At 35.3% G+C, this 25,415-nt stretch overlaps 1 protein-coding gene across 1 annotated transcript in view; it reads left to right on the top strand.

Moving 5' to 3' along the window:
• Nucleotides 1-25,415, top strand: part of CARPB (Carbonic anhydrase-related protein B) — a 1,124,142-nt gene that overhangs the window by 819,249 nt on the left and 279,478 nt on the right. Inside the window, exon 4 of the mRNA XM_081751751.1 lies at nt 12,477-12,668. Coding sequence (XP_081607877.1) covers nt 12,477-12,668 — 192 coding nt within the window. The remainder of the gene's footprint in view (nt 1-12,476; nt 12,669-25,415) is intronic.

Genomic DNA, 25,415 nt, shown 5'->3' with positions numbered 1-25,415 from the left:
CTTATATTCTGTTCTGTGGCGGTAACTGGAAAACGCTATGTGTCAGTCAAAATGCTCATAGAACGACAACTGTAAATGCTAGTGTCTGCACATATATATTATATATAGTCTATATATATACACATATACTCATTCGCTTTGTGTCCGACTCCCCCCTACTCCTCTCACGCACAGACGTAAATTTATTTTCTGTTTCATAAAATACACTATTGTGTTATCTTTAGTTTTTTTTTCAGAATACTTACATTAGTTTTTTCTTCATAAACCAAATAATAAATACGTATTATTAAATTAAGCAATAACATAAAATTTCGCTTCAGCTAACAACGTTCACATATTAAGCCTGTTAATTCCACAACCCACAGAAAAGTAGAAATGACCCAAAAAATAATCGAAAACGGCCTCTTTACAAAGCCATATTATACATGGGAGTTTATGGCATGATTACTGTTGTTCATGAGACGAGATATTTATCGTTTCGCTTCAATTCTCGTCTCAAAATTTAGATCAGAAGTTTCTTTTCAAATTCATGACTTGAATCGAGACGAGATGAAAAAAATTCACTATATCTCAAACACTAGTTTTAATTGTGCATGATTTGCAGTATTTGACGAAATGATTGTAGAAACACACGTTGAGAAGAAAATCTTTATCAGGACAGCGCTATATTGTACAAATATACGGAATCTATATGTTTACTACGGACATCTGTACGGAGTACATGCTATTCACATGCTACATACATACTGTCTTTTTTCCGGTTAGATGTTACATCACGTAGCTGCAGGATGTCTGACATCTAACAGTCTTCCGTATACAATATTATAATACATACGTATACAGATGTTATCTTGTATGTATGTGAAATCCTGGCCGCCTACACACCGTTCTTTCTTTCACATGGAAAGTACGTGTCAAACACTTATACGGAAAGTATTATAAAATATACGTTTTTAGTTATATGTTTGTTGCAGGATCTTATAATCGTACGGTAACTCCAAAACCTACAGGATTTAAGCATTTGACTTATGTTTTTACGTGCAAAACATACTTTTTTTTCTCTGTGCAATAAAGACAATTTATCAACTTTTCATGATACGTAAATCATTACACAATATTCTCCAATAATGCGTACGGTTCGGTTACCTGACGCCGAAAGATTCTGATAACTTCTAGATAAAATCAAGGGAAAATAATTCAAGGTAAATTTTTTCTACCTACATTTACAAACCGAAACAAGAAAAATTTGCAGACAAGACGATAAAAAAAAAAAAATGTTTAAGAATCGAGACGAGACAAGGTTGAATTTATCGAGAGTCGATACGAGACGAAACTTATGAGACAATACGAAAAACTCTTATTTCTTGTCTCGTGGGCAGTCAGTCTTAACACAGTTTAATATTCGGTGTAGTCTTCATTCGTAGTCTAGAGGAGTTCATGGCAATAGCCAAGTGATCTTGGACATTCGGCTTTAGATTACGAGGCGCAATCTACTGTGGATCAGAGTCCCACTGAATAACGTAAGCATTTTTTAATTATACTCAAAGTTTCTTTTGTGCCTGCCGTAGTGGTTTAAGTAGTAAGATGAGACACATTATAAGATAATAGAGAACCAGGTATTTCCGTTGAGCGAATTAAAATCAAAAAGTGACTAGAGCGAATGCTTTTGGTAAGAGGTTTCGGGTTCCATTCCTGAAGGAAGATCATCAAAGAACTGGAGTGGTTCAGATACCATTTTAAACCGTAGGTCTCATGCCACATAGACTTACTTCTGACAAACCAATCAATTACGGTAAGCATCAGCTATAATATTGCGAAAAACTAAAGTCTTAAAATAAAACCGATTAATTAATAATAGCATCCCCATGTTGGAGATAGTTGCTAATATTCGCATGTGCAGATATAAACTACATCTATTCCCTAAAAATTAAGATAATTATAAGAGAAATGTATATACATCAAACAACACTTATTTCATACGCGTATATTTAAAGTATGTTTCATCAATAGCGTACGTAGAATGTTGTCAAAGTTGAGTATTGGATTTAAAGCACACATGCTCATACCGGTTCAGGATACTCATGATTCTAGTATACTAGTATTATGCATATTCATATCCTAGTATGATGAATATTTATTATGATCACACTAGTGGATCTTATATGTCTATCCGTCCGTTACTCTACACGATAACTGTTGAACGATAGCAAATTTTAAAATTCTGTTTATGCGATAGAAAGCTAGAGCGTTTATATCGATTGAGCTCGTTAATGGAGGCAATCTGATAACTTCGGACGCTTAAGAGTCTTCATCCTGGCGAAATTAAAATACCGCTAATTTTACAGTAATTATGTGATATCTTCAAATAGATAAAAGATAATCGAAATGTAGAACAAGAGCGCCCTAGACAATATCATTTTACATGAGATACCGTTATCACGACTCACTTATCTGCTTTCGATTTCGAGCCATTTTGAAAATCGGCATTTATTTTCGCGTTTCTAAACAGCTGAAAACGGAAAATCACTAGGTGACTTGTGATAACAGTACCTCACGCAAAATAATATTGTCTAGGGCGCTATTGTTCCATATTTTAATTATCTTTTATCTATTTGAAGATATCACATAATTACTGTAAAATTAGCGGTATTTTAATTTCGCCGGGATGAAGACTCTTAACTACTACTTTAACAGTGGGTATCCGTATACCACACATAGATATACATAAATAATGTAAATTCACCGTGATCTTCTTTACCGTCTTTACCAGAGTTTATTTTATTGTAACATCTTGTAGAAAGAGGAAGGTTGAAACCCCATAACCATATGCTTTTGCATATGCCACTGGTCATTATTATTATTGGGTTAATGTTGGCTACTATATAATCAAGTGGAACTAGTTAATGTTGATGGCTATAGTTAAGTGCTCAGTAATGGTTACTTAATAGAATCTGATGGTTAATCCATATGGGAATAATCTGTGGTCTTTATGTTCCTGTTTGTTGAGATTAACAATGTTTGTTGAGGTTAGGTGTTATATTGCCGAGTATTGATGATTTTTTAAACAAGAATAGGAAATTGTCTCCGTAATTGAGAATAATATATGGCTGGTGAATGAGCTTAAGACTGTTAGTAATATGAATTGTACCACAAAGGAAGCTCTGGGTTATGAAAATAAATAGTAGATTCATTAGTGGTAATTGTGATCTGTTTACCTTACTTATGGTAGAGAGGTTGATTGTTTCGTGTTCATATTCAGAGACACACACATATAGGAATATATTTCGGAAGCGGTCCAAAGATTTTTAATGTAACAAATTCAAACCGAAAGTAGACATTTCGGGAGTGCTGGGTCCGAACGTCTAGAACCCACCCTCTGCGTAGGCCTACGTTTCTCTTCAGATATACATTTTAATTTGTTTATGACTATATACATATTAAGTCACGAGTCAGTTGATATAAACGCACCCCTGTCCAGAGATACATTTGAATGAAAATTATTCTCTGACCATTTAGTTAATATATTATTCTCTTCTTACTACATAACTAGATTTTGGAAGTATCAATGTTTCAAAGATTGTATGACTATATGCAGATTGAGCCACGAGTCTGTTGACATGAATGCATCTTTGTCCAGAGATACATTTTAATTGTTCCATGACTATATACCGTACATATCTAGGCATGAGTAAATTGACATAGACAAAATTATGGAAACAGCGGGTTTAAAAGAGGTAGCCATTTCGAACAAGATTTGCGTCTAAATGTTAGGTGTTCTGTAGTCGCCGGCACATCCTATGAGGTATACAACCTGGCCAATTGAACAGGTGGGCCAGTTACAGCTTATCATGAATCATATCTGAGCTGACAGAGTTTCAAAGAGGGCAAATTGTGGGTGTTTGCATGGTGGGAGCTGCCGTGCTGAAGCGGAAATGATTGGTGTATCAAGAGTCACACTCACGAAGATCATGATTGCCTACGAGTGTTCAATCGCCAGACTTCAATACCATTGAACCCTTGTGGTCAGTTTTGGAGACCAAGGTGCGAGCCCACTACCCACCACCGTCGTATCTACAACAACTTGCAGCTGATTTGGCGGAAGAGAGGTACAACATCCCCTTGACAACCATACGCGACCTGTATTTCTTCATTCCCCGTCTACTGCAAGCCGATCTGCGTAGCAAAGGTGGTCCGATTCGCTATTAATAAAGGTAATGTGCAATTTTTCAAGTGTTTTCATATTTTTGTCCATTCTCTGTAAATGCAACCCCGTCCAGAGATGCATTTTAAGTGATCTATCACTATATAGGGTCTACATATTGATCCACGAGTCAGTTGACATAAATGCATTCCTGTCCAGAGGTAGATTAAAATTTATCCATGGTTATATACGTATTAAGCCATTAATCAGTTGGCATAAAAGCATTTGATATTAGATATTTATTAACTGAAATTATTAAATTATTAGAAATTGTATCATAACATTGAGATAAGTTACCTAACTCACATATTCAAAGTGACATATCATTTTCAATCCACAAATTACATATTTTCAAGCACAGAAGAACATATTACTTCACTAATGTTATTGGTTATCAAATTCAGAAGTAATACGTTCTAGATCTGTTTTTAATAGCAAATAACTATATTGTTAGAGAAAAACCCTGCATAAATAATTCAATTACATTTTGCTAATTGTGGTTATGTGTTTGCTATATTTTTTAATGATATTCACGAATCTGTATCGTCATAGCTACACCATTGCGTATTGTTTACGTGAATCAGCTACTGATAATGAATGGCTTTGTCAATTGAAAAATGAATAACTGTAAATAACTAGTGACTTATAGTTCACTTTGTATATTGATCGTTGCTATTTTACGATATAACAACTATATTACCAGGAACTTATTCTAAAAGCAATTCTTTTTACACGTTTCTTCAAGCACAGTTGTATAGGTTTTAAGTGTAATTTGTTTGTGCTGAAATAACGTTCTGCGCAAATGTAGACAGGGTGTTATCAGTTTTAGCTATTTTCAGTTAAAAATTGCTTCTGTTGGGCAGGTTGAGTCCTATATATGAAATATAGAGTTTGGTTTTAAAGGAGTTTGAATTAGCGAAACAACTTTACATATTTACCCTATCTGTACACAAGTGTGTGTGTGTGTGTGTGTGTATCCATCCAGGAGACAAAACAAAACAAAAAAAATCACGAATTGCTTTAGTGGCTCACCATCAATTTAGGCCAGAATGTAGGAATTGAGTTCGTTGACGGAAGTAATATCCAAACCGGAAGTGATAAAAAATAAACTATTTCCGGTTTTAAAACGTTGATCGATATAGAGTAAAAACGATAATAGAGGCGAAAAGTGGGTTTTTGCAATACATTTCATCCTCATCCTTAAATCTACACTAAAATCGAAATTTATAGAAATTCATTACAACTTCCGCGTTGAATGTTGATCCGCATAGAACAAAATCAATAGAAGGAGTTTTCTTTTTAATTGATTTACTATTGAAAGAGCAGATACTATCTTCTCTCTTAGCTCTCTATTCAAATCGAAAGTGGCAAAATTTAAACACTTTTAGGTTTTAACATTAATCGCTATAGAGTAGAAACAGTAAAGATAGCGAGAAGCGTTTTCCAATTATCAATTAAGCGTCCAGATAATATATATTTCCATTTCAATTTTAATCTCTATACTCTTTTAATTTCTATACTAAAACTGGAAATAGTAGAAATCTTCTACCACCTCCGGTTTCAATGTTATTTTGGTTTTAAAATAAATATCATCCTAAAATCAAACTTTTTGACATGCTGAGCACGTGACACTGCTTCTTCTTCTTCTTTTTTTTTTAAAGTAAAATAAAAATAATTTTAAGACATGGCTAATTCACGTGAGAATATCGTCATTAAGATTTATTCTTGGATTCTGACTTGAAGATAGGTTTAAAGTATACCTAATACGAGAAACACATGGTATTAATTCATTCAAAACTTTATATCGAATTTATATAACTCTTATTTCTATACGTATCGGTGAAGAACATTAGGAGGTTCTAATTGGAAGCGATAAACGAGCACTGAGAGATTTTATATAAATAAAACAGATAAATGGGAACGTTAATTAATACCGGAAGCTTTAATGAGTACATGTTATCTAACAGATATTTTAAACATCACAAGCTTACTTACATCAAGTAGTTGTGATTAAACCGGCACCAATCTATCCGAGAATCAGTTACTATTATACCGGTATTTCCCACGTTAATTAACACCTGGAATATTCAAACTAATTCTGTGACATAACTACTGAAACCTACGTATATAAGAGAGATTAATCCTTAATGCTACCATAAAAGTTAGCATACTAATTCATGATTCCACCAATAGACGCTACCTGCTTCATTCATCTTCTGCCTTACACGCTTGTACACTCCGAATGAAAAAATTGCGACAGCTAATGCCGTGAAGTTAGGCCACCCAATATACAACTTCTTATCCCATAATCATGTCAGGTAAAGAGACTCTCTCTCTCTCTCTCTCTCTCTCTCTCTCTCCTCCTTTCTGCTCTCTCATATTAAAATTAGTTAACAACATGAGCGCAATTCTAATTTCAAACTACACATGTACTAGTTTCAATAAAATTAAATAACAAAACCGAGACGAGACAAGATTCATAATTTGATGTAGGGAGAAACTGAAACACATGCAATCAAAAATTGAAACTAATGGATGTCTATTACATAGAGATTCAGAAATGAGAACACACACACACACACAGAGAGAGAGAGAGAGAGAGAGAAGAGGAGAGGAGAGGAGAGAAGAAGAAGAAGAAAAGGAGAACAGATAAAACTGTGGAATTCAAACGTAGTAAGAAAAAAACCTAACATTATAAAGTTCCGTTTCCAGAAACCCAACAGTAATATAGAAATAACGTTTCTTTTTACATATTTTTTCAGAACTATTCGAATACATAGAAGATCCTTTAAACTTTCGTTATGTTACTTTCATAATGGATAGCATACTCAATTTCAAGCAGAACTGTAGATCTCCGAGAAACATCTAGGATAATGTCAAAAGTTTATCACACATGCTTTGTTTCCGCGTGGTTCGATTGCAAATTTGGTAGTGTTCATTGGACGTACTGATCCAAAATACATTCTAATATACCCAGTAGATAGCGTTGGTCATATTCTCCATTTCAGACTACTAATGCAAACTGAACCAAATAGAACGAACTAAATGAAAAAGAAAGAAAGAAAGAAAGAAAGAGAAAATTGAAGAGTGCTATTTTACTTCTAAATTTCTATCAGAAATGTCCTATATTAAAAGTCCAAACTGTATCGTAATGAAACGTTACAAATGTTCGAAGTTTCAAATTTCAACGTGAATAAAACACATTGAATTATAGGATGGAAACAAATTTTGTGTCGAACTAGTATAAATAAAATTTTGTTTTCAAATAACCAAAGAGGTTACCATTTTTTAGTCTTTTCCGAAGATTTATCTGTTCCGAACATCCAGCATTGATTTCATCTCTTCCGAATATAACGTAATTTGCACAGATAGAATGAACACGCTAAAAGCTTAAACGAATCATCGTGTCAGTCGGATGATGTTTTTAAGGTTATACCACCACTGGATCGAGGATTCAGATTCGTAGTGACCCGGTAATTGGACTGACACTCGGTAACCCAGAAGATAAAAGAGAGATTTTGCTTATTCCCTTGCGTTTAAACATTATTTCTGTCAGAGATGACCAGGGCTGGAGATGTTATACCCAGACCACGAAAAACACAACGCCGAAGTTTCTAGTTAATTAGATTCTCCAGACCAGGTATGTCGGACTCTTGCTCCGTTTTAACTTTGGAACATGAAGTGCGTGTGTGTGAGAGAGAGGGAGAGAGGGGAGAAGTGAAAGATGAAAAGACAGGATAGGGAATCGTCAAGAAAGAGAGAGAGGGGAACAAATATAAATATGAAATATACTTATCATTGCAGTGTATGATGTAGAACGCAAACATTGTTTACTCGAAATATCGGCAGTGATGCCTTGTAAGTTTTCCATCAGAAGATGAATCTCTGTTTGCAGTCATTATTTTATGTGAAAAAATCATACTACCTGATGGGAAATCGTACCAAGGTTTTCCATGTGGAAGTCTAGCACGTTACCACTACACCACCGATTGCTTTAGTCAAACTTTGTTTAACAAATGGTGTAGACCAACCTGGGTGCAGAAATCCACCATTTCGGAATTACAGGCTGTCGAAAACATGAAAAACGAACTTTAAAGGTCCAAAACTCCAATATTAGGGGACCTACCATAGACTTCACTTAGGAACTAGTACGTGTTCTATCCAAATATCCATGTTTCACAATCCTCCGGCACTTTCGCAACAATTTTTATAGAGGTAGTTAGTGAGTACTTCAAATTATATTCCTGTAGCTAAGCTATTGCAGGATTCGATAACTTTCCAACAAATTTTATGTTCGTAGGAATCTTTCATCAATAATTATACTATTCAATCCTCAAATAAAAATATTTTTATTACGTTTAAATATTCATGCAATCGCCATATCTCCAACCTGATCAGAAGTTGTATTCAATATCGAAACATACCATTTTACAACATACAGCACCAAGCTTGTAACACTTTTATTTGCAACTGCTATGTTATCTCTTGCAAATAAGTAGTTCATTCAGAAAAAAGGAGCAAAAACCAAACAAAAAAAACAAGAAAAACAAGAAAAACAAACTATATTTAAACATTTTTTCTTTGAAAGTAAAATAATAAATCTAGATCTATGCAAAAATTAAATATCCTTTCTAATCCAAAGATTTCTGTTCTATTGTGATTATGTTTAGAAGGGAGTCATCTATTTTCACGAATTTTCGTCACGCTTGTCGATTAAACATTTCAACTTCAGTTGTTGCAGAAAATAAAAGAAAGAAAAAGATACAAAATACGTTGGAATATGATTAGCACAAGGCTAATGAAATGCACCAGATTAAGGTATAGTCTTATAGTAATAACAGCAGGAGCAAAAATGGACAGGCCGGTAGCCAGCTCAAAAATGTAGGAGGGGTCATCTAACCATATTACGGTATATTTCACTTGCTAGCCTACCGTGAAAAGTTTAGGGGGCAGCAAAAATTTAGGAGAGGACGGCCCCCTAGACTCTCCGTGGATAAGAGCCTGAAAGTGGATCTGAAAAGATAGGGGGAAGACTAATATCATGCCGTCCCCCGTTCCTATCTTTGCTCGTTGTAATTTGTTTAGGAAGTGGATTGACGACATAGATACGAGTGGTTGGTATTATATGAAGTGGGGAAAGAACTGCCCCCTGCGTTCCCCTAACTTTTACCCCTTAATAACAGGGAGTTTCATTTCGCATTGTGGAACTACTGTAGATTTCCAAACAGTGCTGTGTCATGAAATATCAGCGCCCGGGGCGAGATTATACGACTGTGCCCCGTGGATGTAAGTGAAGTCGATAGACCAGCCTGGAAGCGCCACTAAGGTTGGTAAGAAGCGTAAGAAAATTTTCAAAAATAAATATTCTTTTTTGTTGTTGATTTTCAGCACTTTTTATTACTTCTTTTCCTTCCTTTTCCATATATATATATATATATATATATATATATATATATATATATATATATATATATATATATATATATATATATATATATATATATGTGTGTGTGTGTGTGTGTGTGTGTGTTTTCTTTGTTCCTCACAAATTTTGCATCCCCGCTCGCTCTCCCCCCCCCTTCCACCACGTCACAGCACTGCTTCCAAGCTACTTGAATTATTCAAAACTGAAAGTGAAAATAACAGAGCTTTAACTTCCGCTTGTAATAGACGGATACGGTCACAGATAAAGCCTGTTTTTGGATAATGAACCCATACCAAAAATAATTTATCGGTATCACTTACAATTATTACTATGCAGAAATCAATATTAAAATCGGAAGCTGTTCTAGTATTTAGTACGTCCGGTTTCAGTAGAGGATTAAGACCTGAAATAAAATATATTCTTGGAATCCTACTTCCATTTCAAGCAAATTTATTTCCTCCTATTACCGGTACTGTTTTCATTCCATCAAACTAACCCCTGATCAAGAATACATCTTAAATTTTATGAGACAGCATAACCAATATTGCCATATCTATGAAACTGTGCACGCGATAGGTCCCCTCTTTCTAGTATCCTGCCTCCTATTGCTTAGAGCAGTTCTGGCTTGAGAGTCTTCTCTGTTGCTTGTGTTACACTTTTGCTGAACGTCTATTCGTAATTTTTGCGAAGGTTTTGTAAATACGCTATTTGAACAACTCTTCTAGAAGTTTACTTTCGCTAATTCTTATAATTTGTAATCTCATTGAGCGGTTTTAGATTGCTTTTAGACTATTATGTTACAAATAATAGTTTCATAATACTTTAATTGTTGCTTGTCTTTATTGTTAGAGAAAATATGCGAGGTAGAGAGGAAGAACGTGAAAATGGACAATGAACAAATAGGACGATTGTTGGACAACGTAACTTCTAATGATGACGACAGAATATTATTTGAAGAAAGAAATAATGAAGATGAACTAGAAGAAAATTATGTAGAAAATATGGAAGACACGGATATCGACCCAGATTTAGAAATAGGAAGTTCCAGCATTGAAACAAGAAAAAGATTGTTGACACTTTTCAAAGATCCTCCTAATACGTAAACTTCGTTTTGTTTATATGCATAACGTTATGTCTGTTAGTTGTTTTGTTCTTATTCTTTTTAATTATAAAGTTGTAATATCAATAAAACAAATTCACATACACTATTTTCTCTTGTGATGTCATACAGTATGTGGCAAAACCAAGCAGTACTGAAATTACATCATTGTCATTTATTTATTTATTTGTTGAACAACATAATGAAATATAAAAAATGGTGGCTCAGTGGTAGAGTGTTCACCTCTGGTGCTTGGGGTCCCGGGTTCGATCACAGCCCCCGCCAAGTGAACTTTGTGGTGGACAAACACCGTGTGCGTGGGTTTCCTCGGGTTTCTCCCGTTTCCTCCCACCTTCTTTATTCTACCATTTCATTCATTACGCATCATCATCGTCTCCTTTAGCCTAACCGGCATAACGTGGGACGTAAAACCCAAAGATTTCATTTTATTTTCATTACTACTGTATATTAGTATACAATCTATTAAAAAGTATGGATCTCTCAAACTCATTAGACCCCCTGAACTCTCCAAATAACGCCTCTGTTCTTGCAGTATTGAATTCATATGTTGAACCAGTGATGTAATACTAGAATTTTTGATAAGTATACGCTCGACTGTTTTAAAAAATATTTATTCATCCATCCATGTATAAACATTTAACATAAAAATGTTTATCCATCTTCGGGTATGCTAGTTCTTTCGTAAATTTGGAATTTGGTTCAGAATTGTTGTTCAACCAAGAAAAAAATGTGTACAATCCAAATAAACGACCGAGGGCCATTTCAAAATGTGGCCACTTCAATTATCTATAGTGCGACATCTAAATAAACAAACTTGTGATTGGCCAAATAATTTTGTGTAGATAATTCAATTCTTTAGAATAGATATCGAGTACAATTTATCGTTTACCATTTTCGTCTCTTGCAACACCGCCATCGCTAATTTCACTACTAGAGTTATTGGAGTCATCATCCATAAAATCTGGATTATTATCTGAATCGTCGATATCTGAACCCTAAAACAAATTTAAAACATCTTCTGTGATTAGCTCTCCTAAGAATGAAAAGAACGAAAACATTGACTATATGCCTTTTTTTGAAAAGTAGAGATAAAAATTGCTTTTGTTCCACAAAAATAAGAAAATGGATATTCAGAAACACAACAAACAATTTGATGTCATGTTATGTTCTCAAGAAAGGAGAAAAATGTAAAGAAAACATTACTAAATAAAATAATACAGTATTCCGTTTGTTCTATTTTGAGTATATAAATGTACCAGTTGTTTTATTGAGTCACAACAATGTAATAATATATCAGAAGAAAGGTGTAGTATAGCAAGAAACGGAATAAAATGTATCATAATTGTTCACAAATATTTAGATTTAAATATTGCTTGTTAATGAAAAAACGTGGACATATCATTTTCTTCTAGAACAATAAACAAATTCAAATTTTGAAAAATAAATTGAAAAATATGATTTCAAATGATGCAGCATACAAGCAATTGAAAGATGGTTTTAAAAGGTTGGTAGTCTAGGACAGAAGGGGTTAAAGTGAGAATATGCTAGACTATAAAAGTCTTACCCCTACTCCCGTATATACCAGATTACATCCCTCTGTTGAAAGTAATAAAAGAAAGCGTTTAATAAAGCATACTTATAATTATAATGAACATTCTAAAGTATTAAGTTCAGAAACTATTATATTATTCACATTGGTTTTCATAATCATATATCTTTTTTCTTTCAAGGTCAGTGGAACAATCACTAACACAGGCCACAGTGTGATATTCAATGTGGACAATGCTACAAGGCATCATATAAACATTACAGGAGGCCCCCTTTCCTATAGGTACCAGTTTCAAGAAATTCATATTCATTACGGAATGGAAGACCATGCGGGGTCCGAGCATACGGTCAACGGGTACGCCTTTCCTGCCGAGGTATGTATACAAATTATCTATTGGTAGTAATAGCATAGCATAGAATTTGTTTTATAGCAACAGACAGGGCTGTAGTCGAGGATATACGGACAAATACGCCGTACGTCCTCTGCATAATCTTTAGAGTATACCTTCTGCTTCAACGTGGTCAGTAGTTTCATTTATATTTGTTCACTTATTTAATCGGATAATGAGTGCAGTGATAGAGTGGCTATATCACCTTTATTTCTATCCTATTCTTAGCTTTTGTCCAAGTATATCGATCACGCGAAATAATCTTTATATTCGGACTGACTACTATGCGACGAGAAAAGAAATAAAACAAAATCTTTAGATTAACTTGCCACGATCATGCCTGTGAGGTTAAGGGAGACGGATGATTTCTGTATGCAATGTGCAGCAACAGTAATTACTTTAAGTGAAGTATTAACTACGGGGCCATGGTGACTCTGGGTGGAGTGCTTACTTCTCGTGTATGGGGTCCGAAATGGGTTCTTAGATCATAAGTGTACCTGAAAACTTTTTTAAAGGAGCAAATTAAAAAGCAAGCACCTTCATTCATTCATGTGTGAGATACGAAATTCGGAATGGTACAATCCGCGGCAAAAAACCTGCAACATGAGCATATAAGTTTATTCGGAAATGACGAAGTCTTTTGCTTCAAAATAAGTGTGCACGGGAGGAGGCCAAGGTTTATCCTGGCGTGATTCTTTCCATTTAGACGTTATGTTCATTCCATGTGCTGTTAGGCGTAGTTTCACAATAAACTTACATCCTCAGCTTGCAGGTTTTTTGCCGCGGATTGTACAAATGCTGTAGGCTTACCTTATGTTCATGGTATTCTAGAATTGCCATGGGGATTTCTGTTACTTTCTATTGTTGCTAACGTTGACTTTGTTGCGTCCTTTAAATGTACCGTTTCTATTGTTACCATGACAACGAAAGTTCGTCAGGTATCTATAATTCTGTGAATGGCATATAATTCAATATATAATTCACTCCTTGAATAGTGGTACGTTTTACTTGTTTTTTATTCATTCTAAATAACTTAAAAACCATTTCCGTGGACACCAACAACGACTTAACATTTGCTCTGAATAATCTGCCCTTGCTGATTTTTCTCAAGAGAAAACACAAGAACTGTTAAAATACTGTAGACAAAAGTTCATTTTACTTTAAACTTTGCATCTGAGGAACAGAAACATTAACATTAAATTTGTTTATAGATGTTTCTTTTGGGTGCTTTAAAAAGCTATAAAGAACGGTATTACTTCTCTCCAGCGTTTGTAATCGATTTGGATGACATTTTAAAATCGATTTAATTTTAAAGAGAACAGCATCTTTCCTTTATATTTTTCGTGACTACAGAATTACCATACATAGTGGCAGTTGTTTGAGATTTGATTTTAGTTTCCTTGATAACTGTAGGTAAGAGATTGGATCAGTCTCTCTCTATACAGCCAATAAAATAAATAATGATCAAGAATCAATTCACTTAACCAACAAAACATTGAAAAAAGTTATTACTTTCCATTCTATCAACATCAGCATACATAGCACATACAATAAAGGACTTCTGCTTATTACAACGAAATGTTATGTTATGTCACTGTAATTCTACATAGTGTCTTAAGTATATTGCAGACTCTTCTATTAAGACCGTTATATGAACTTACAGCATACCAGGAAAATAAATACATATTGGAGTAACGTCGTGGAGAATAGTGTATATCGTTTGTGACATTTTCAAAACCTAAACATTGATCCTATTACCAATGGATGGATAATAACAGGAATTTATGCTTTCTGTATTGCTAGTCATGTATAATTTCGGTAGAGAAATCAATGGTTAAATTGAGGAGCTTAGGGAACATTTCAATTTTGCATATAGATCTTTTCAAGAATCACTGATCTCAAAGCTCTTAAAGAACAAGAAACTTTTACAATACTTTAGTTACGGAGAAATACATACTGATTTGTTCTGCCAAAAAGTTCTACTGTCTTCCTTGTGCTTTCAAGGACGAAATAGTAACTAAAGCTAATTTAAAAGCTCTGGTTTCAATTTTCAATCTAATCTTTGTGTTAGTGTCATTCAACATACTGTTCGTAGGTTTCCTTAAGAAAATTTCCCTCGACTGACATAAAATGTTCCCTTTTCTTATCAAATTTTCCCTAGTGTATTGAGTATCCAATTACTACGACAGAAATTATGAGATAAAATTCATTTAGCTATATTGAAGAAAGTGTCACTCACATATGTTTTATTCATTTGTTCTTATTGTTTTTATTTTTTTTTTCATTTTTTCTTTTTACTAAAGCAAAATACACACAAATTCAATTGCACACAGCCAATAATAGGAGCGAATTATATGAAGACACATCCCAGCCCGCCCACACACAAACTATTACTATTGTATTGGGTTATCTCTGAAGAACAAAGAAAAAATTAAGCATTTGTAGTAATCAATCAGTCAGAGCAAGAACTTTCCTAGATTTTCACGTTTTATTGAAAAATTCTTTTTTTTTCCTTTTACCTATGAAATTACCCTGAGCTAGAGGTATTTTCCTCAAGCTACAAACACTGACTCAACATAAAGGAAATTCGTCACAGTCAACTCAAATTTTATGGTTTTTTTTTTTTTTTTTAATTCTTTTCGGAAGTCAGAATCTGAATCGTACGGTACCAGGGTCGGTAGCTCAGTTACAATCAAAATTTGTCAAAGCAGTGTGAACCTTAGTGGCGTTGAGTAATTTTATTCCACCAAAATGAGTGCAATGATAATAAAAATTTCCAACTTCATTTTTTCTTGTACAGGGCGCGGCACGTAAAACCGGCCCGTAAAGTCAACACATAAAATGAAATGCAATGTATTGAATATGACTACTCACCTTCACAGCAGCCTTCACAGCAGGTGCTGAAAGTGTCCTCCGCCCACTTCAACACACATGTGAGCACGATTGAGGAGATTCATATATACCCTTGTCAGTTCTTGTGTTGTAATGCTATTGGTGACATCCTGGATCCTGGTCTTGAGTTCTTCAATTGTGTGTGGATTTGTTTCGTATACTCTTCCCTTTAACAGTCCCCATAAGTAAAAGTCACATGTGGACAAGTCTGGTGACCGAGGAGGCCACAAGCCTTTGCTGATTGTCCTCTCTGGTGTAAACATCTCATGCACAAGGGACAATGATGCAACTGATGTGTGGCATGTTGCACCGCCCTGCTGAAAGTAACATAACTGACGCTCCTCTTCGGTCAAGTGTGTATAAAACTCCTCCAGGATTCCCATATACACGTCACTGTTCACTGTCGTCTGTTCCTGGGAGCATTTTGAACCGATCCTGTACGCCGCCATTTTTCAATCAATTCCTGAATGGTGCTTTTTGCTGGCACAGAACGTCCTGGAAATTTCTCCCGAAACAAATTCTTTGTTTTCACAAAAGATCCAGTGAGAATGAACCCTTCAACAATGGCAATACGCTCGGGTATCGAATGCGGCATTATCACACACTGACACTCACCCGGCTTAACACAACGAGGCCTTTTTCTCAACTGGTTTCGACAAGTTTCACTTGCTGCGGCTGCACGTGACTGCTGCAGGTCACGTAAGTCGACCCGACCTCGACACGCCATCTCTTGGTAGGAAGGTAGATTATTTAAGTGTTGCCAAAAACACAATATACCAGAATATTACGACGGGTCGGTTTTACGTGCCGCACCCTGTACCTTCGTAACATTTAGAAGATTCTATCTATAATGCCCTTTGGATGTACTTAGAATATCAATAATACCAGTTTCTGGCAAGAAAAAAATATTATGAGGTGTTAGGTGATGAGAAGAAAAATATAAAAATAGTTGACAAAAGAAGGTAGCAGAGTAGGAAACCAATATCCAAGATAGAATAATTGAAAACACTTATATTAAGGACTTGGAATGGGAAAATTGTAGGGAAAAGTTAAGAATATATATATATATATATATCGAGAGAGGGGGAATGAAAAAATAAGTTATTGAAATCAAATTGATGGTAAAATACCGACGTCATTTTTGAGAAAGCGTGTTGAAAATGTATATAGAGAAAAAACGTGAAACGTTGACGGAAGGAAGCATTAATCAAAAAAGAAAAGAAAGAAAAGAAAGGAAAAGAAAACGAGTCTAACGTCTCTTTTTTCAGCCTCCTACTAATTTGTTATAGCCTCGCTGCTGAAAAGAGGGACGTTCAACTCGGATAAACCATACTGATCTTTAGCAGTCTTTCTTCGATTGACAAAAACACTATCAAACACAGTGGTTCATTACCCTGATGAACCACTATCTATATTCCTAATGGAAGTTCAAATCGTTCCCACAATGCAACAAAAGTGACTCTGCGACACTACCGGCTAGAGTTGTAACTAACTGCATCGTCTGCTACTGGCTGTAGCTAAGTGTATCATTGGCTAATGTTATCAGATTCATGCGCTCTGAATGATTTGATTCGTTCTTGCTTTTAGTAGTTCGTAATACTTAACTTCCTTGAGTGGCGGCGCCACAGTCTCCACAGTTTCAGCGGGAAAAGCAACTGAAAGCTCTTATACTATAATACTACTTTATGCTATCAAATATACCAACCCTTCTGGTTGCAGGTACTTTGAGCCAACTGCAGTACTGGAGTGTTAGATACCAAATTCCTTTCTTCTGTTTTTCTGACTACAATATTTGCTTTTTAGGTATCAAATTAATTGCAAAATATTTGACAAAAATATTTTATTTCCTCTTCTTCTCGTTTTCTTTATTTCTTCCTTCCCCTTTTCTTTTTCCTTGTTTGACAAATAAATAGCAGAAAATGTACAACGTTTCTCCATACGTTGGTTGTTATATGTTGACATTTCTTCCGTTTGATAATTTTACTAACTTCCTCGGGCATCTCGTGGACAAATATTCGTTCACTTTTTTGATTCAGCTTCTAAGAAAACGCCACTCGAATGTTTATTTAACAATTCTCTTGGGAAAAAACCAACTGATGGATTGATCCAAGTGAACATGCTTTTCCTTGATGTGCATTCAACGTGAAAGGAAATAGATATATGCAATTGAACTAACATCAAATGTATTTAAAATAATATTAATAAAAATTGTGTTTCTTTCTTACCTAAATTTATATGTTATTCTGTTGTGTCTCGTTGACGAATTCTTAGCGTTTTAGCCTTTTGATGCGGAAGACAGGGGTTCAATTTCTGTAATAGTAAAGTTTACTTGTGGCTTTCGATCCCTCATTGTGCTTTAGGTTCATGTCTCATAAGCCTAGTTTGCAGAAAATCACTAAGAAGAGTAGCCGATTACAATTGTAAAAGAATTAAGGAATGGTATTCTCGTTACTAAGAACACTTTTGCCTATTTCAATTGTACAAGAATTAGGTATTGATCATTACTAAGGAGATCTTTGTCAATTTCAATCTTCAAGCATGGGTAATTTCGTCACTAAGAAGAGTTTGTTTATTACAATGGTAAAATAACTATGAAATGAATCTCTCATCCCTACCAAGACTCCAAGACTTTCTCTATTTCAATTGTTACAGAATTACGTATTTGCCCTCCACTCTCGTTACTAAAAAACACTCTTGTATATACCAATTGTTAAAAAATTCGCTCCGCGAAACTCACGGACTTCGAACTTGGAAGGTGATTGGGTGTTACTTGTGTCAGAAGTCTGTACGCGAGATTTCCACACTCCTAAACATCCCTATTTCACTGTGTCTGATGTGATAGTGAAGTGGAAACGTGAAGGGACACGTACAACACAAGAGCGTACAGGCCGACCTCGTCTGTTGTCTGACAAGAGACCTCCGACAGTTAAAGAAGGTCGTAAAGTGTAATAGGCAGACATCTATCCAGAACATCACACAGGAATTCCAAACTGCATCAAGATCCACTCTACGTACTATAACAGTTAGGCGTGAGGTGAGAAAACTTGGATTTCATGGTCGATCGGCTGTTCATAAACCACACATCACTCAGGTAAATGCCGAACGACGCCTCGCTTGGTGCAAGGAGCGTAAACATTGAACGATTGAACAGTGGAAAAACATTTCTGGAGTGACGAATCACGGTACACAATGTGGCGATCCGATGGCAAGGTGTGGGTATGGCGAATGCCCGGTGAACGTCATCTGTCAGCGTGTGTACTGCCAACAGTAAAATTCGGAGGTGGTGGTGTTACGGTGTGGTCATGTTTTCCTTGGAGTTGGCTGCACCCCTTGTTGTTTTGCGTGGCACTCTCACAGCGCAAGCCTACATGAATGTTGTAAGCACCTTCTTGCTTCCCGCTGTTGAAGAGTTATTCGGGGATGGCGAATGCATCTTTCAACACGGTGGAGCACTTGTTCATACTGCACGGCCTGTGGTGGAGTGGTTACACGACCATAACATCCCTGTAATGGATTGGCCTGCACAGAGTATTGACTTGAATCCTATAGAACACCTTTGGCATGTTTGGAACGCCGACTTCGTGCCAGGCCTCTCCGACCTCCATCGATACCTCTCCTCAGTTCGGCACTCCGTAAAGAATGGGCTGGCATTCCCCAAGAAACTTTCCAGCACCTGATTGAAAGTATGCCTGCGAGAGTGGAAGCTGTCATCAAGGCTAAGAGTGGGCCAACATGATATTAAATTCCTGCAGTACCGATGGAGGGCGCCACGAACTTGTAAGTCATTTTCAGCCAGGTGTCCGGGTACTTTTGATCACATGGTATATATATATATATTGATCACATGGTATATATACATATATATTGGAATTCTCATTATTAAGAAGACTTTTATCCAGGGATAAAAGTGGATCTGAAAAGGTAGGGTGACGCATGACGTCATGCCGTCCCCCGTGCCTATCATAGCCCATTGTATTTTTTTAGGAAATGGAGGGACGCATCGATTTTTATAGGAAGTGGGGGTCTGCCTCACTTTTATCCCTAATTTTATCTATTCTAATTGTAAAAGAATTATGTATTGGAACTCTCGTCATTAAGAAGACTTATCTCTTATAATTTTTAAATAATTACGGTATGTGTTGGAACTCTCATCAGTACGAATACTTTTGCTTATGCCAGTTGTGAAATAATTAAAACATTAGATTTCTCATCAATATGAACAGATTTGTATATTCCAATTGTAAAATAATTATTGTTGGAATTCTCATCATTAGAAAAATTTCTGTCTATTTCAATAATGGAACTCTCATCAGTAAAATGACTTTCGCCTGCTCCAATTGTATAAGAATTAAGTATTGGAGTTCGCAAGACCTAGAACACTTTTATCTATTGTATTTTCTTAAGAATTAAGTATAGGTACTCTAAATTTTTAGAAGACTTTTGTATATCCCAATTGATAAAAAGAAAAGTATTGGACCTTACGGAACTCTGATCAGTAAGACAACGTTTGTCTATTACAACAGTAAATGAATTAAGCATCAGAAATGTTAACATTATCAAGGCTTTTGTGTTTTCCAATTGCCGAAAAATTAAATATTGAAGGTCTCATCAATAAGTTGACTTTAATCTAATCCAATTGTAAAGACTAAGGTGATGGAAGCCCTAGACCTTATAAGGCTTTTTCCTATTTCAATATTCATAAAATTTATTGAAACACCTTTCATATGGCATAGGATTGAATAAAATGAAGATCTTCTACTTTGTTGCAGTATACTTTCGAGTATCTTAGGTAATAAGCGGGTATCAATAAGAATGAATATGACGCAGCCTATCTTTGAAAATACAGGGGGTCAACAGAAATTAGTTGAAAATTTTAAAATGAATTTGGAATTAAGATCTTGTATAAAAAATGTACAACTTACACACAAAGGCTCGTTTTAATCAAGACCGTAGCCAGAAGAGTAATTGAAAGTCAGAAAATTGATTAAATTCCAGAGCCGTACTATTTTGGGTGTTAACTTCAAGGATATTTAATGGTACATTAGGAGTAGATGGAATAGTCATGATTGACCTCGAGTGATAGTTCAATGTAATTACAAGATGTAGAGCAATAGTATGGATTTCGTCATTACTTCACATTTTGATGTTTTGTTTAAACTACCTACCTTTTAAAGTAAACACCAACGCCATCATGGATTATATATATATTACTACCAACATCTTTGAGAAAAATAACTCATTTCCATAACCTCAAGAGGTTTTGGAAATGGATTTAAATTGTGAAGGGAAGTGAGAAAAATATTTCTCTAATAAACCAAATATGGTAGGAAAAGAGGGAGAGAAGCGATGAAGGGGAACGCACTAATATATTTCTCTCCCTTGCTCATCTTGTTTCGCGCTACCTTTTTTTCCCTTTCTTTTTTCATAATTTCTCCGTCCTCGAGACCTTCCTTAGTATTTTCGTCGTCATCATGTTTCGCCTCCCAGTATTTTTCGTTTTCTTTTTTTTTCGTTTTTTTCGACTAATGCTTCCTTCCGTCAACGCTTCGCGGTTTTTTTCCTTATATACATTTTCAACACGCTTTCGTCAAAAATGACGTCGGTATTTTTCCACCAATTTGATTTCGAGAACTTATTTTTTCATCCTCTCTCTCTCTCTCTCTCTCTCTCTCTCTCTATATATATATATATATATATATATATATATATATATATATATATATGTGTGTGTGTGTGTGTGTGTGTGTTTTAACTTTTCCCTACCATTTTCCCATTCCATGTCCTTAATATAAGTGTTTTCAGTTATTCTATCTTGGATTTTGGTTTCCCACTCTGCTACCTTCTTTTTTCAACTATATTTTTTTAATTTTTTTTGTATATTTCTTCTCGTCACCTAACACCTCATCATCATGCTCCGATCCGACTTCTAAGCTCGTAGCCTCATTTATAATAATATAATATTTTTTTCTTCTTGCGAGAAACTGGCATTATTGATATTCTAAGTACATCCGACGGGCATTATAGATAGAATCTTCTAAATGTTACGAAGGGATAAAAAAATGACGTTGAAAATTCCGTTAGAAGGGGGAAAAAATAGCAGCTCATCTAATAATTGTTGCTGTTGGAACGACTAAATTTGTCTGGAAATTTTTCTCTCTTTCCTCTCAGAGTTGCAATATGTAACATAATTTTGTTGCACGTCTGGAATACACTGTTAATTTAAAGATTTGAAAGCTTGCACCGTCATGTTTATTATTATTTGATATATTTCGAAATCTTTCATAATACATTCACTACCTACACCTTCGATGTTGAATTTCAGCAGAAATATATGTGAGTGGGATATTCAGTTCCTATATATTAATATACATATCAACTCTTATATATATAAAAATTCACACCTTTAAGTGGAAAAGCTCAGAAGAAATTTATCTTGCACTCAAACACTCTTGAATTAATTGATCAGCGCTACAATGTTTGGACAGACGTGCGCGGTAGATCAGTCTGCATTCCAGACGTGCTAGAGTAAAGGTTGTCTGATCACTAGTTCCCGTTTTGTAGCGTTTCAAAATGTATGCTGCAATAGAAAACCTCGCCAAGTGCGAGGTGCGAGCTGTGTTCTTACGGGAAAACAATATTTGGCAGCAGCTATACATCGGGAACTTTGTGCCATGTATGAACCAAGTGTGATGAGTGAAGGAGTTTTTCGTGACTGGTTCGTTCATTTAAAAGGGGACGAACAAACATTCATGACGAAGAGAGGAGTGAAAGACCATCAGTGGTCACTGATGAATTCGTTCAGAAAATTGATGAAAAGTTCGTGAAAATCGGCATTTCACAATTTCGGATGTTTCCGATAAATTTCCACAAATTTCCAGAATCTCAGCGCTTTGATGATGATGAGAAGCTGACAGGTGAGGTCACAGGCTGGCTGAAGGCACAGACGGGAGGTTTTTATGCTGATACAATTTCTAAGCTAGTGCAGATATATGATAAGTGCTTGAATGTTTATGGAAACTACGTTGAAAAATAGAACAAAGAACTAGTTTTCAGATGTATATAATATTATTCTTATTTACTTTGGTGTTTTTTTTTTTTTTTTTCAAATTGGAAGTTACTTTCCGAACAGCCCTTATATGAAAGTTCAGGGAAAAATGTATAAGGATTATATCCTGCACTTTCTCGTCACTTGATTGGCAGTATCATCATATGATCTATACTGTTTTCCACTTTTTTGTGCGAAGGTTCATAACAAAATTAGCGTTCAAGTTATATTTTACCTTTCTCCATTTTCTCAAGTGGAATTAAATAAACATCTGCACGTGAATGCGATATTTGTGTTTCGTACATTAAAAATTCGGTATTAAACTATTTGTTTAAATGCCAATTAGTTGAAACATGAGTTCCCTTATTGTATTACGTTCAGCGTATTGATTTTGACACTTCCCTTTCTAGATGAAACTTCCAGCATTTGTGAAACATGGTAAGTTTTTCATATCAGCTAGGTGTAACAAACATCCTCTATATATCAAATTTCATGAGTTTATCTACAATGTTACAGAATAAAGTTGTATTAGCAATTACATCTTCTGTTCTATCTGACAAATCTGGAGAGTTGAAATTTCAAATTTCATGCAAATGAATGCAATATTTGTACAGTGGTATGTGGAACAAGAGTCTCACAGATAAAAGTTTTGTGCCTTTATACGAGGTGCATACCAAGAAAACAGCTGAATATTACAAAGAAATAAAATTAAAAGACACGCAGGGGCGTCACTTGGAGAGGTTAAGTGGCTATTTCAACCAAAGGAACTTAAGAAATGTAATTGGTGCTAAAAAAAAAAAAAAAAAAAAAAAAAAAAAAATTGCTCGATTTTGACTCTGTAAAGACAGAGATAAACGTAACTTGAGTAAGACTTAACTGGAAGACAAAAATAGTTACCTTTAGCAGCAATAAATTGCCTCTAACGGTCATACATGTTATGGATCAACAATAACATAAACGTGAACAAGAGGAGTCTTCCAGTGCATAGAACATCTTGATGAGAGTTAAGAACCATCGTTTATGCAGATGGTTGTCTAATAAATGGTACAAATTATAATACGATGGTGCAGTGTTCAGAGAATGTGGGAATACATTATAGTTTCCACGGCCAATTAGATAATGTCACGGATGATTATCTAAGCAATATAATATAGCGTCGCGAACATTAACATCTCACAAATACTGTATCCATAGTTTTCAATTTTTCATGCACGCATTCCAATTCCTGCGACTATAAACAATAAAAAATGTTATTTCAACACATTGGCTCTGTATTACCATATTGTATTAATTTTTGACATGCTTGGTGCCACTTCAGCTCCATCGGATTTTGGAGTAAATTGTAATCGTTACATTAACTACCCGATAATGGTATTTTTGAGTTGAAATATACCATGACCAAGTGTAAAAAACATCGGGAAAAGATGGCAGCACCTCTACTAATGTAAATTTTGACAAAAAATGTATAAACTTAGGAAATTATTTACATGAAAGGTTACAGAAAATGTATAATGCAATATTCGGTCCTTGGTATAAAAGTCACGTATACCGCATAAAGCTTTTCTTATAGCTAAAAGTTAAAACCAATATAAATTATCAATGTCATTGTCACTTAGATATGTGATATCCGTAGACTGCAATGGACACAATAGAAAATAAAGATAAGGAGTATTGATTAATACAAGAAGTTCGGTGAGTCTGGTAGCTTTGCTAATTTATTGCCCTGAGCAAATGAAAACATCGGCTGTTTGCTGATGAATTCTGTAGTTGTCAATATTAGTAAATCCTACCTTAATGCCTTGTGTTCAAGGGCACCCATGTTGTGGTTTCCAAGGGGAAGGGGGCAAGTATAAGCGACATTTCAAATGTAGTCTCAAATTTTGTGGTAGCTATTCTAAAATATCTATTGGGTTTTCGATCTTCCGAAGCACAATTTCCTCTAAAGGGGGTCGAGCGCCCCACCTTGCCCTCCCCCCTGATGGGCGCTCTTGCTTGTGTTTAACATGCAAGGTGGGTTGTTAATAACAACACAGGCTATAATATTGAAAGAACAGTTTGGCACTGTTCCTATTTTCGCGATTTCTTCGATAACTCAGTTCTTTAATACCACCAAGCTGTAATTTTCACACCACCTTTGCGTGAAATCGGTAACACCAAACTGTGTTAACCGCAATAGAGGTATTTTAGTGTCTTAATAGCACGCTAGAGCGGTAACATGCTAAGACTATTGGTTTGTTCAATGAGCTTAAAAAGTTCATTACTGAATTCTCTATATACCCTAAGCTTTTTTTCAATTATGAGTCCTCCATTTGATAGAGCATCAAGAACTATCTGTGAAAGTGATGTAATTTGCCGCGTCAATCTTACCGTTTCCAAGATATTGACCAAAGAATGACCGATTTCCAGAGATTTAAGGAGCCATACGGTACCAAATAGTAACCGGTAGCCACTGGTCAAGTGGCCATCGTTCCCCAGATACTGGCCGAAAAATTTCGAGTTTTGGGAGTTTTAAGGAGCCATATCTCGGCAGCTGTAAGTCATAGAGAGATGATATTTTGCGATTTTTTTTTTTTTTTTTGCGAGAAAGAGAAGAAGGTGCGGATAAAAATATTTACTTTTACATGTAGGAACAATCACAGTTATCTTTCCCGCTTCATCTCTTTGTTCTTTTTAACTTTGTTCCGGTAATGCTCTTGAAGCATTTTCAACTGGTTTAATACTGAGTTGTCTTAACACGTCGTTTTAGCTGTATACAGTTGTATTGATCATCTGACCAGGTGGTAGCAATTTGTATA

This window comes from Thermobia domestica, chromosome 3 (assembly GCF_964235325.1).
Source record: "Thermobia domestica chromosome 3, izTheDome1.hap1.1, whole genome shotgun sequence".
Lineage (NCBI taxonomy): Eukaryota > Metazoa > Arthropoda > Insecta > Zygentoma > Lepismatidae > Thermobia > Thermobia domestica.
The sequence above is the reverse complement of the archived record's forward strand: the minus strand, read 5'-3'. Positions and strand labels throughout refer to the sequence as shown.